Raw genomic sequence first — 13,706 nt, 5'->3', positions numbered from 1 at the left:
TGTGGTTGAAGTTTTTCACATTCTGACGTAGTCACGCTCAGGGACGTAGCTCGTCATTTGGGGGCGCAAGGAAAACCCAGTCATGGGGCCTTCCACATCCGTGGACTGCACTGACTGCACTGACAAACCTACTGCACTGGTAGGTTTTATTTTCACCTGAACACAAGGTCATTTGAAATCTGTTATAATTATGTGACAGCATAAGTTACTAGTTAAATAACTTTTTTTTAATGTACCTATATAGTGAATAATATTTATGGCCAAAGATTTTGAACATGGATGTCTATCACCAACTAAAAAGTATGAATTTGTGAAAATTCTCCTGGTTCCTGCTAGTCCTTAAAATGCTTATTGAGGATTATTATTTAACAATTGAATCATCTCAGCGGCACGGTGGGCGACTGGTTAGAGCGTCTGCCTCACAATTCTTTATTGCAGTAATCCCAATCCAGTTCAACCACTCAATTATTTTGTCTTTGCTACGTCAAACACTCAGTTAGTGTGTATATATATATATATATATATATATATATATATATATATATATATATATATATATATATATATATATTTTTTTTTTTTTTTTTTTTTTTTTTTTAATTTTTGTCCTGTTTGGCTGTTAGGTCAAGCAGAAAGGAAGATCTGTATCCCTTTTATGCCGGAACACTTTTACTGTGTCACAGTGGAGTTTTTAAGCTGCCACTGTGGGTTCTTTGTATTCTTATGGCTATTTATTGAGAACTACAGTCGTTCAGTCGAACAGAACAAAGTTTTTTTCAAGGGGAGTGACAGAAAAAAACAACAGAGAGAGAGTGCAAAGGTAACTAAATAAGATAGGAAAAGAAGACAACCAAAGATAAAGCACTACCTGTAAACACGATGAGTAAAGTAAAGCATTATATAACTAGTACAATGACACAATTAATTTGAGTGTTGTATGGGGCAGTAGTGCTACACCCTGTGAGAGAAGGATTGGACAATATAGGACAGGACAGAGACAGGAGAGGAAGCATGCAGGACAGGGGTCGTGGACCCAGTTGCACAACTGAAGTGTGGTGGGAGTGGCTATGTAAATTATACAAATCTGTAGGACCAGAGTGTAAGTGGGGGGATACCCAAGAAATTGTTTGTCTCAATGAGTGAGTGGCCCCACACCCAGCGAATAAGTCCCAGGGGGATGTGTCTGCAGACACACGCAAGGGAATTGACACCGTTTCCAATGCACAATAACCGTTAGATGTGTCCTGTAATTGCTGTGCCTGCACTGCGGGGGCTGAGGACCCCACCCAATCGAGAGGCCCAGGAGTTCACCCGAGAGTGGCCTGGTGAAAGGGACGCCTCCCACAACGAGGGATCGAGGGTGGCCACCGGCCCCACCGAGGCGCCCCGAAAACCGGCCACCTGGAGGAGGTCGCAGGGACCCAACGCCACCCCCCCCCAGGCAGCCCCCACCGCGCCCCATGCGCCCCGCCACCACCGCCAGGAGCGCGAGACGCCCCCCACCAATCCACTAGGCCCACAATGTTGTCAGTCCTCACCCAGCCGGAAGGTGAGACGGTGTCCCCTGTTTGTTGGAAAGGAGAGCAGATAGCGGTGCCTGACAAGGGAATGATAAGGGGGGCGGGGGCGACCCGGAGAGCAGCCGCGGGGCATGAGAGGGGAGCCGCCACACCAATCAGCCCTCCAGCCAGAGCGGCCCGGCCCCAGGAGCACCGCCCCCTCCCCCTGTTACGATGACTACCAGGTCCTCCCTCGACTGGCAGTCATTGGCCCTACCTCGTGTATAAGTGGGCCCTGAGTGGTGGGGTGCATTAAAATCTGGAGTGTCCCGTGAGGATGGAGGGGGGGGGGGGGGGGCAGGGCTGCCGGACCCCCACCCGCCACGCACCCCCCCACAACCCACTGCCCTCCAGAGATAGGTGTGTGTGCATTAAAAGAAAGGGGGTGAGTGTCTGTAATACGGAGGAGGAGCACTGATGTACTGAAACCGGGTCCGACACCCGCACTCTTCCAAGCCCACACCAGCTCCCCAGGAAACCCTGAATATCTGACTGAAAAAATATTTACAGTGAATGGTGTGAGTGTGTGCTAAGTGAGAGATTAAGAGGCATGGTTCCTGCAGGGGTGGCACTAGTTAGCACATCTACCAAAGATAATCAACCAGATGACATCTACAGTAAATTCAGTGTATAACGGTTTTAATTACTGAATGTATTATATTCATTATAATCTGTGAAAAGGGGAATCCTACAGAATAATCAGTATACGTACAATATGATTGGCAGAAAAAGCAGGCCCCAAATTCTAAGTTTGCTTGGGGCCCCAATAATTAAGTGGGCGGGCTCTGGCTGTGACCATTGTGCGTTGTGTCAACCGCATCCTGCAGCTCGGATTTTGAAGGGAAAGACCTAGCCCTTGATTGCTAGTTCCGGTTAGCAAAACGAAGCTTTGTTTATGTTGACACGGGGGTTTACTCGTTTGAGGCTCAAAGGTAAAATAACTTCATCGATTAGTTTGTCTTTATACCGGGGCGCTGGTTACGTTACTGCTTTTTCTATTCTTGCAAACTGTTTTTTAGGACTTAGTTGCAAGTGTCGTGAGCACGCTTGCATGGCAAAACAAAGGTGGATCACAGCGTTAACCCCCATTGTTATTTTTTGGGGATTGCTCAATTTGTTCAGGGTTAGGGTTAGATTCTTTGTTACATATCTTTACTCATTTGCTCGAGCTTCTCACAGTAAAATGTTGCCTGCAAGCCAAAGTGGGTGAATGTACCGATACGTAACCCTGGTGTCATGTTTCGTTTTAAAAGGCAACATGGAGTCTGTCTTAAATGTTTGTCGTAATCGTTATGATATTTGCTTGAGTTTCATGTTTGCAAATGATTTTTTTTTCACTTATCAAACAAATTACAATCCTTGTTGTCGGTATATCAATAAACCTTACCACAGTACAAGTTTAAATAACAAGTAGTACAAGGCACGCATATTTGCCAGCCCCCATCCTTTTTTAATATATAATGCAGACAACAAAAATAATAGGACTTTGTTTTTTAAACTGACATTGTTCCACTGTTCCACGTCGGCACCTATGATTCAAAAGATACCAACTTTCTTGTCCCTCAGAACAATGACACCAGTCGCTTGTTTCTAAGGTAAGACGTTCTATGTACAGTATTATCCATATTTGTTGTTGTTTTAGTTTTGCCACATTGCAATAAAGAACTGCATCATAAATCAAGTTCAAGAAATTGAGACGGCATGCTTAACCAGTCAATTACAATTATGAATAGTATTATCAGATGGATTGGTCAACCCAGGTTTGTCCAATGAAGTCTTGGTTCTTAACCTTGTTAGAGGTATGGAACCCCACAAGTTTCATAAGCATGTTCACGGAACCCTTCCTAATTAGGAAAATAGAATATGGTTTATTTCAAATTCAAAACAGGTATTATGCGGATATATATGTTATTTGTGCACAAAATGAACCACGCATTAGAACAAACCCCAAAAACATGGAATTTCAAACAAGAAAACAAAACTGAAAACTTAAATTCAATGAAAATAGAATTTTACTGTTGCATTTACCCTTGGAAAGTGCCACTCATATCATTTTCACAATAGTCTGTTGCTTTTCTTTGTGTTCTTTCTACAATCCTTAAAAAGGGTTCATAGATAAGAGTAATTTTGCAGGGCTTTTTTTTCTTCTTCTTCAAATGTTCTGCATTAATAGCTTATGCTTGGACGTTGACAAAAAAAAATCTGTTAAATACTTTGTAGGCTTACATTTCACTATCCAGCCTCAATTGTTGGCCACGGTGTGATATTTATTGCAATCTTTTATATATGTTGTGCATCCTCAGCTTGGTTTGACACAGAGCATTGCTCTGCCTATGGGAGGAGAGAGTGAGATACTGCAAGACCTCCTGAGTTACAGCTGATTCATAGATTCTAGAATCATGGATCAACCACATTCTCCAGCCAGAACATCAGCAGTCTCGCCTCCCGACACATCTCGTTCAGATCTTAGACGACAGCAGGGCAGTGCTTTATCCTCCTCAGAGCACCGGACAACACCAAAGCCACTATGGGCACCTCTTGAAACGGATGCCCCAGTCACATTAAGTAAGGGTGTCTTCTGAGTGAAAAAATAAGAAGAAAGGCTCTTCTCTGTGTGCCTGTGGAGGTTCTCTGGATTATTACCACAAATTATGCAAATCTGGTGAATTTTGAAAAATAAATTCTCTTGAGAGGATGAATAATCTGTCTGTGTGTCAGCAATAGGGATGGACAATTGGCTAGATTTACTTGATCCAATCAAGAGGGAATCCATCCATCCATTTTCTGAGCCGCTTCTCCTCACTAGGGTCGCGGGCGTGCTGGAGCCTATCCCAGCTGTCATCGGGCAGGAGGCGGGGTACACCCTGAACTGGTTGCCAGCCAATCGCAGGGCACATACAAACAAACAACCATTCACACTCACAGTCACAGTTACACCTACGGGTGATTTAGAGTCTCCAATTAATGCATGTTTTTGGGACGTGGGAGGAAACCGGAGTGCCCGGAGAAAACCCACGCAGGCACGGGGAGAACATGCAAACTCCACACAGGCGGGGCCGGGGATTGAACCCCGCACCTCAGAACTGTGAGGCTGACGCTCTAACCAGTCGTGCACCGTGCCGCCTCAAGAGGGAATAAACCACTTATTTCCCTAAATATTTTTTCTATATTAATTTTGAGATTCCATATAAAATCTTTATTTCAAGAATAATCTGTTTCACAGCAATTGTTTTAGCAGACTGAAAACATCTGAGTTTTAGTGAGCCACAACAAAACTTTACTGGTTCTTGTTGAGAAATATGCGCATGTCAACATGAACACAGTCTGTTGACAGTCAAGTAAATTTGAAGTTAAAGTAATGACGCCAATTTTGCTAGCCTAGTAAACTCACTCTATTTTCTATCTGTTAGTCTGTAATCTCTGTTCTAAACTCCTGATTCAATGAAGGACTTGTATTGAGCAGTACAAATTTTGCTTGGAGGGGTTGTGCCATAGGGCTTTACTGTAAAACTGACACAAAACAAATCAGAATTAAACATTTATGGTCAAACTAAAATGTTCAACCAAACCATATCATTTTGTCTAACAAAGGTCTGCTTGCTCAAAGATAACATACAATGTAAAACGCTATAGACAGGCTAACTGATATTAGCAGAGATGTTACGTAATGATAAACCTTCAAAGAGCTGCTACTTTAACACACATGGAGCTTCTGACTGTCTGCGATGCCATGAAGGTATCTGAATGTGATTGGATGAACGGGGGGGGGGGGGGGGGGACTAGCATCCGAGGATGGGGGGAAGTGAGCAAGTGTATTTGGAAGTGCGCGATGAATGGAAAAAAACCTAAATGAAGTGATTGATTAATCGACTAGACTATCATCACCTTAGCGTCGACTACAAAAAATGTGAAGTCATCAAACCCCTAGTAAGGAGTATTAAAAATCTGTTATGTACGTGAACGTTGAACCACGATATAGAAGGAGAACATTGTGGTGCTCTCTATCGCTCCATGTGATACTCTACTAATTCCCATCCTCCATTTTTCAGCTTCAAAGAACGACGACAATGATCTTCACATTTGCCAGCTTTGCAGCTGCTGGTATGAGACACGTAAAGGTCTGTCCAGTCACGCTCGTTCCCATCTGCAACAGATGGGAATCCCTGACGCTGACATCAAGGGCAGCCCCATTGACTTTCTTAATCAGATCATGAAGGACAAGGGCCTCAAGTCCACCAGCATGAAGCAACAGGTGCCTTTCTCCACAAACAGTCTGCTTGGGGCTCCCACTAAACATCCATCAGGGCTGTCGTCTCCACCCACATCTCCTCCCTGTAAGCGACCAAAACCCCCTGAGGAGTTCACGTGTATTCTTTGCGGGGAGGTGTGTAAAAATCGGAAAGGCCTGGCTAGCCACTCACGGTCTCATCTGCGGCAGATTGGGGTTCTTGACCTGCTAGGGAAAGATGAGTCCGCAATCGACACTGTACAGGATCTGGTGAGCAGCGGCGTGTTAGAAGCGATGCACCCCACCAAAATGAGCAGTACCACCAACTCCTTCACAGAACCTTCTTCAGCACCAACCTCTCATCTAGCCTCCCCGCCACGGTCTCCCGTCACATGGCAATCCCGATCCTCTTTTCCATCCGCTTTCCCAAGCCTTGCAAAGTCTCCTCAGAACCCTGTCAATCGGGCTCCGAAAGCAAAGAAAGGCTTTCGTCTGGCGGTGGACCCCCTCCTCAGAAAGCCCAAGCCTGAGCCTTTGGAGGTTGATATGTCTCTAGTGAGTGGAACCAGCTCCAGCAGCAGCAGTACACCCCCACAGAACCTATCTGCTTTGGTAACTCCTTCCAAGGCTCTTAGTGCAGGTAACACTCTCAACAGTTGTTTTGCTTATTCATTTTTGTTCCATAATTTCTCTACATAATTTCTCTCCTCCCCTTCTTTGCATGCCCCACAGATGAACTCTCGCCACCGACAGTCCTTTGTGACTACTGTGGTCAGCTTTTCGAGACTCGCAAAGCCCTGTCCTGCCACGCCCGCGCCCATCTGCGCCAGCTTGGCCTCACCTGGTCCATCAAGACCTCACCGATTGATCTCCTCAAGGACGTGATGATGCACGGTGAAGAGAAGCTTTGGTCCGGCGAGGTGTCGTCGTCAGGGAAAATCCAGTGGAGTCCTCAAGGTTCTAAAAGGACATCAGACAGCCTCCAGACAATCTCCAACCTCTGCCCCTCACCTCTGGATTACTCTATGAAAGACAAATCTCCATCTTGCAAGAGTGGGGCTTTGACATGGGGTAAGAAATGAGAGACACTCTTTAGTGACGGTAACAGTGATGAAAAGTGTCTGTATATGACGTATATGCTACTTGATGATGGCCTTTAGACTACCTTAAAGAGAGGCGTCTAATTAATTACAGGAAAAATTCATTCCAATATGCTTGTCAACATCTGATTTGTTCAGATTTCAAAACACTTCTGTTGCAGGTTCTAACTTGGTCACCATTATTCGACCTCTATTACCTATATACGGACAGGAAATATTTGAATTAGTATTTTACCATTTTTAACTCATATGTATATGTATATTCTGTCACACAAATGTAAAAAGAAGTTAAGCACAAATGTGAAAAGCTATAAAACACTTTAGTGTCAAGTTGTATAGCAGCTCACGTTTACTTTTTTTTCAAAGTGAGTATTTAATTCCATGTGCAATTTGTCAGCACTGAATAAATGAGCTTGTTTGCTTGGTTGTCTTTAAGGCAAATCCTGTGAGCTCTGCGGCTTTCATTTTGAAAACCGCAAGGCGCTAGCCAGTCACGCACGGGCCCACCTTCGACAACTGGGCGTGGTGGAATGGAAAACAGAAGGGGCGACCTCGCCAATAGAACACCTCAGGGAGTTGATGCGGAAGGACCCGGTTAAGGTGGCTGCTCTCACCCGTCGCTATCGTGAGGGTGACCTGTACATCAAGAAGGTGTGCTATTCAGTGTTCTTTTAAGTCTAGAAATACCCTGCAGAGACAAACGTGGTGGGATGCATGAGGATGGTAATGGATTAATGGCATTTCCATTAATTTCGATGAGGATTGTGTTGACTCACAATCTCTGTTCTAGTTCCTCCCAAAGGTCTCTGATAAGATTGAGGTCAGGGCTGTCATGTTCCTCTACACAAAACTCATCCAAGCATGGCTCCATAAAAGTGGAAGCATACAATTGTTTATAATGTGTTGGGAAGAGAAAGCATTAGAATTCAGGGGGTGTTTGAGCCCAACCATTGATAATACTTAGAAAGTACGTTTGACTTTGATTGAACCGTTTTGAAGAAATGTGAATTCAAACTTTGCCTTCATTTTCTTTTCATCCCAGAAAACGGTTTCGCTATCCACTTTGTCAGATTCTGAATCATTGCCTGGCAGCAACCTGAGGTTCTCAGGGCATAAATTGGGCAAAGACGACCAGGGTGTCTCTGCTGGTTCATCCAAAAAACCACAAGGCCAGGCACACTCTGTAGCAGTGTATGGAAATGCTGGTGTGCGCTCTCCAAGAGGTTAGCAATTCAAACAAAGAAAGATATAGGCCTACTGTAGCATCACACCACACCACTTCTGTGTTCCCCAGCGCTTCCAAAACAACTTCCACCGGCAGGAGAAGAAAATGAAGACGTCACCAACTCCCAGCAACCATCACGGTCTGGGAGCATTCCCGCTCTGCTGCCCAAACCTCCATTAACTCCTTTGGTCAAACTAGTCGGAAAAGTTTACTCTCTCAAGTGCAGGTCAGTGAATTGACTTCTGGAGAACACAAACTTGTGGTGCTATTTAACTATATGTATAATCATTTTAAACCATATTTGGCAGATAAAAAAACTTTCAAAAGTAACCACTGTGTGTGTAGAAATTTGTGATTTTTGTTGACCAGTCAACAAGGAATAGTGATAATACTGAGGAAAGAAATAAGTATAATAAAATGTAAAAGATGTAAACGTTTGAAAGATGCACCAAATTATTTGCAAATTTGACACACCACAGAGAAGTGTGTGTTGAAAAAAGCCTGCCAACTATAAATGAATTAAAAAAAAAAAAAAGTCACTATGTATGGTAAATAAGGCCCTGAAATAATGAAAAATAAGGGCCCCCCACTAGCTGCAGGATTGTGTGGGGGTGTGTTCGCTGAAGGCGCTGGAGACAACCCTTCACCAGTCAATCAAATACATTCACTCATGCTGTGTGCTCATGGCTCTTGTCAGCTACTGGCTGAATAACCTGTGCTCGTGTGGTTATGGTAAACAAACAGATTTTGCGTCTCAAGCGAGGCGCTGACATTTTGGACAACCCCGCTGGGGTCGAGCGAGCTCTTAGCTCTTAACTTTGCGTAAGTGTCTTTGTTGTGTGGATCTACGTGCTGCGCATTGAGCAAGGCTGTGGGGTATTGGACGAAGCCAATGCCAGTCCGCTGCCGGTCTGCAAGCCCAGTAGCGGCTAATCCGTACTTGTCTAGCCGCCAGTAGCGCAGCTGTCCAACTCGCTGTTGGCTTGCGTGCGCTGCGTGTCGGTCACCACAACAGAGACCCTAGCCCAAATAACGCAACACGTCAGGGAAGATGCATTTTCTTGGGGTTGTAGGCATAGCTTGATGGCTAACTGCAACATGTAGTCGTGCTAGAAATAGGCCAAGCTATTATTACTTGGTAACTCGCAATTCTGGCGAATGGCCATGGATGGCGCTCGTTAGTTACAGTTGTGCTCATAGGTTTACATACCCTGGTAGAATTTATGATTTCTTGGCCATTTTTCAGAGAATATGAATGATTACACAAAAACCTTTCTTTCACTCATGGTTAGTGCTTGGGTGAAGCCGTTTATTATCAAACATTGCTTCAGTATTCTGAACATCCAGAGAGACATAATCACATGTTATAAAAAATAAAAAAAATTAAAATGGCGATCAAGAAATTTTGTCAAATCTGCATCCCTAAATACAATAATGTATTATGTTGTGATTAATATAATTATGATATTAAGATGCCTTCTTAAATATCACAAAAGTAAAATAAGTTTGGTTAATGTTTGGCTACAATTGTTTTGGGTTAGCCTGCTACCAGTCTGACTGACCCACAGTCTGACCCAGACTGGCGACCAGTCCAGTGCACCTGGTCTCTCATGAGCTGGGATAGACTCCAGCTCACCCGTGGCCCAGAACATGACAAGTAGCAGAAAATGGATGGATGTTTAGGGTTGCTGTGAATTTCTGAGAATTTCAGTGACATCTCTCCATCCATTCATTCATTTATTCTGGATTGTCTGTATCTTGTTCAGGGCAGAAAGTAGCAAACGGCAGTCTCCGATATTCAACGCTTTATAGTAAAAACCCCACATAGAGTTACATATGACTTCAAGAATCTGGTTGCTCTGTAAATCTGCTGCATTTGGATTTAAAAGCAAACCTAGATTAAGTGTGTTAAGTGTTGTAATTGTGTTCTGCTGCCTCTAGGTGGCCACACACTCAGTGCAGGTTTGTGGGTAGAAACCCAAAAATGTTATTGATACCTCCTCTACAGTCATAGTTTCATTCTCTACACTGTTTAGATGAGCCTTCCTTGTCTGTTTTGGCTCTTTTACAGGTTCTGTGAAAAAGTGTTTCACGGGCCGCTGTCTGTTCAAGAGCAGTGGATCACACACCTGCAAAAACACATCCTGTCGCTGGGCTACAAAGGTCAAGAGTCCCCCCCTGCTGCTCCAGTTGCTTCCCCAGGTCACCTCCATCCTGTGTCTGTGTAGTTTGAATAACTAACTCCAAAACATATGGATGAATGGATTTATGCTGTCATTAATTGAACCTCTTTGAGTTTACGCCAATATCACTCCCTGACACATTGCTATTTAAATGATCTGCCGTGTTACGTTTGTAAAAACACCATCAACAACAACAGTGAATTGTGCAACTTGAATAATAGCAACTTTGTAATAGACCAAATCTCATTTTAGCTTTACGTGCCCAGAAGCTGCACCTTTGCGTGTATAATCCTTGTGTAAACACTTTATTTTGTTTTATAAACCCATTTCACTGTGACAAAAAGTTATATTTTAAGTGTTTAACCTAAATATGTCAAAAGACATAAAAATGGATTATCATACATGACTTTAGAGAGTCTCTCCAAAACCTGATTTTCAGTCTTTGAGATCTTTTTACTCATCCCACTCATTATTGATTTTTATGTAAATTAAATTCTGTTTTGTGTACATGGTGTGATTGAATGCTTATTTTATTCAACATTTTAAGAACATGAGGCCTTTTTTGATAACTAAACATTCCTGCTGGGGTTATTTTTAATGATAAATCACATGCATTTATGTCATACATTTTTGCCTTTCAAGATGCATATTGCTCACAGACACTTAAACAGGGCTGAGAGGAAACCTTTCAGGATTAGATTACAGCAGTGCTTCTCAATTGTTTTCTGTTACAACCCCCCCCCCCAGGAAGAAGAAAAACATTTGCGACCCCACCCACCTGCAGCCCCTGCGAGTACACCTCTATATAACATTGTATATAAAGGATAATCTAATCTAATCTCATCTTTATAAACATTGAAGAAAGTACAAAAGAAACAGATATAGACTGCCATCTGCTGCAGTGGATGTGGAATTACACTTTATTCTAGTACGGCAAATCATGTTCTTCAGAGTCTCACACGCCCTCCCTGGTTCGCGCACCACTATTTGACAAGCACTGGATTACCGTAACTTTACCCTGTAAAGTTTTGCCATTTTGTGCACAGAGAGCAAAGTTGTCAGAATTGTACTCGTTCATGCAAACCTGCTCTGTAACATACATACAGTGGCTGAACTAAGTATTTAACGTCACCATTTTTCTCACTAAATATATTTCCAAAGGTGCTCTTGACATGAGATTTTCAACAGATGTTGGGAACAACCCAAGTCATCCAGACATACAAAGAAAGTAGAACAAATAAGATCAGAAATTAAGTTGTGTGTAATAATGTGAAATGACACAGGGAAAAAGTATTGAACACAAAGAAAGGGAGGTGTAAAAAGGCATGGATAACCAAGACAACACCTACAATCTATCAATAATCACACAGCAATTCAGCCCCTTGTCAGTGCAAATGAATATCAACTGGTTCATACCTAATTGATGGCCTACAAACAGGTCTCATTGCCAAGGTGTGAGTCAAGACATATCTCATGATGGGTAAGAGCAAAGAGCTGACTCAAGACCATTGTAAACTAATTGTTGCAAAACATAACGATGGCATTGGTTACAGGTGCATATCTGTCTGAATGTTCCAGTGAGCACGCTTGGGTCCATAATACATAAGTGGAAAGCCAATCATACCACCATAAATTTGCCTCGATCAGGTGCTCCTCGCAAGATTTCTGACAGAGGAGTGCAAAGAATAATCAGAAGAGTTGTCCAAGTGCCAAGGACCACATGTGGAGAGCTTCAAAAAGACCTAAATTAGCAGGTACTGTTGTCACAAGGAAAACAGTGAGTAATGCACTCCGCGACCATGGCCTGTATGCATGCTTATCACACAAGACCCCATTGCTGAAAAGAAAGCATGTCAAAGCTCGTTTAAAGTTTGCTGAACAACATTTGGACAAGCCAGTTCAATACTGGGAGAATAAAGTCTGGTCAGATGAGAGCAGAATTGAACTTTTTTGATGCCATAATGCACACCACTTTTGGAGGAGAAGTGGCACTGCACATCACCCTAAAAACACCATACCAACAGTGAAGTTCAGAGGTGGGAAGATGATGGTGTGGGGCTGCTTTTCAGCAAATTGTACTGGTAAACTTCAAGTTATTGAAGGAAGGATGAATGGGGAAATGTACCGAGACATCAGAATCATCTTTATTTGCCAAGTATGTAAAAAACACACAAGGAATTTGTCTCCGGTAGTTGGAGCCGCTCTAGTACGACAACAGACAGTCAATTGACAGAGAATACTTTTAAGACATAAAGACATTTAAAAAAACAGTCAGTGAGCAATAAAACGTTGCTAGTAATCTGGTAATGCCGGTACATTTAAAAAACTTATTTTTTTGGATGATTGTGCAAAAAGAGAGAGAGTCCTCTAGCAATTAGAGCAGTTTGAAATGACTAATAGAACAATAGTCCGGTGCAATGACCATTGTGCAAAGGGCGCAGAGACTTCAAGAAATGCATGCAGTTTAAAGTGACTAGTAGTGCGGTAATCTGGGACAATGTCGATTGTGCAAATGTTGCAGATCCTACTCAGGCACATGAGTGGCCAGTATTGGTCAACAACAGATATGCAAATAGTGTAGCGTGGCGAGACTACTACAGTGAGTGCACGAGTAATGTATAATTGCCCTGACAGAAATGTGATAACAAACTCAAGACAAAAAATTGGCAGCATGTTGCAATGGAATTGTAAATTGACTGTTTAACTTAATGAGAAGAGGGAAGAAGCTGTTGGAATGTCTGCTTGTTTTAGTTTGCATTGATGGTAGCGCCTACCTGAGGGAAGGCGCTGGAAGCGGTGGTGACCAGGATGTGGAGGGTCCAAGAGGATTTTGCATGCTCTTGTCTTAGTTGGCGTGGACACTCAGGTGAAGAGAGGGGCAGAACTCTCAACTGATCACCACCTTGTGGTGAGTTGGCACTGATGCTGGGGGAAGATGCCGGTCCGACCTGGCAGGCCCAAACGTATCGTGAGGGTCTGCTGGGAACATCTGGCAGAATCCCTTGTCAGAAGGAGTTTCAACTCCCACCTCCGGCAGAACTTCACCCATGTCCCAGGGGAGATTGAGTCCGAGTGGACCGTGTCCGTACCTCCATTTGAGGTGGCCGACCAGAGCTGTGGCCGTAAAGTGGTCGGTACCTGTCGTGGTGGCAATCCCAGAACCCGTTGGTGGACACCAGCGGTGAGGGATGCCATCAAGCTGAAGAAGGAGCCCTATTGGGGCTTTTTGGCCTGTGGGACTCCTGAGGCAGCTGATGGGTACCGGCTGGCCAAGCGGAATGCAGCTTTGGTGGTCGTTGAGGCAAAAACTCGGGCGTGGGAGGAGTTCAGTGAGGCCATGGAGAATGACTTCCGGACGGCTTCGAGGAAATTCTGGTCCACCATCCGATGTCTCGGGAGGGGGAAGCAGTG

The 13,706-nt window shown here is 43.7% G+C and overlaps 1 protein-coding gene across 8 annotated transcripts; it reads left to right on the top strand.

The window, feature by feature from the left end:
- Positions 1-10: 10 nt before the first annotated feature.
- Positions 11-10,802, top strand: LOC133476354 (protein Wiz-like). 8 transcript variants are annotated; one of them, XM_061769617.1, is made up of 9 exons: positions 23-139; positions 3,126-3,154; positions 3,863-4,124; positions 5,609-6,427; positions 6,520-6,858; positions 7,324-7,538; positions 7,930-8,110; positions 8,182-8,338; positions 10,184-10,802. In XM_061769617.1, exons 3-9 carry the CDS (start codon positions 3,959-3,961, stop codon positions 10,338-10,340), a joined length of 2,034 nt encoding a protein of 677 aa, XP_061625601.1. In that variant the 5' UTR covers positions 23-139; positions 3,126-3,154; positions 3,863-3,958; the 3' UTR covers positions 10,341-10,802. The 8 variants fall into 8 exon arrangements, with proteins under 8 accessions (XP_061625602.1, XP_061625606.1, XP_061625601.1 ...); XM_061769615.1 differs by lacking the exon at positions 23-139 and adding an exon at positions 2,157-2,491; XM_061769616.1 differs by lacking the exon at positions 23-139 and adding an exon at positions 2,157-2,491 and having other exon boundaries at positions 3,103-3,154.
- The last annotated feature ends 2,904 nt before the right edge of the window (positions 10,803-13,706 follow it).

The sequence above is a fragment of the Phyllopteryx taeniolatus genome, chromosome 4 (genome assembly GCF_024500385.1).
Source record: "Phyllopteryx taeniolatus isolate TA_2022b chromosome 4, UOR_Ptae_1.2, whole genome shotgun sequence".
Taxonomy (NCBI): domain Eukaryota; kingdom Metazoa; phylum Chordata; class Actinopteri; order Syngnathiformes; family Syngnathidae; genus Phyllopteryx; species Phyllopteryx taeniolatus.
This window is presented reverse-complemented; position numbering and strand designations above follow the sequence as displayed.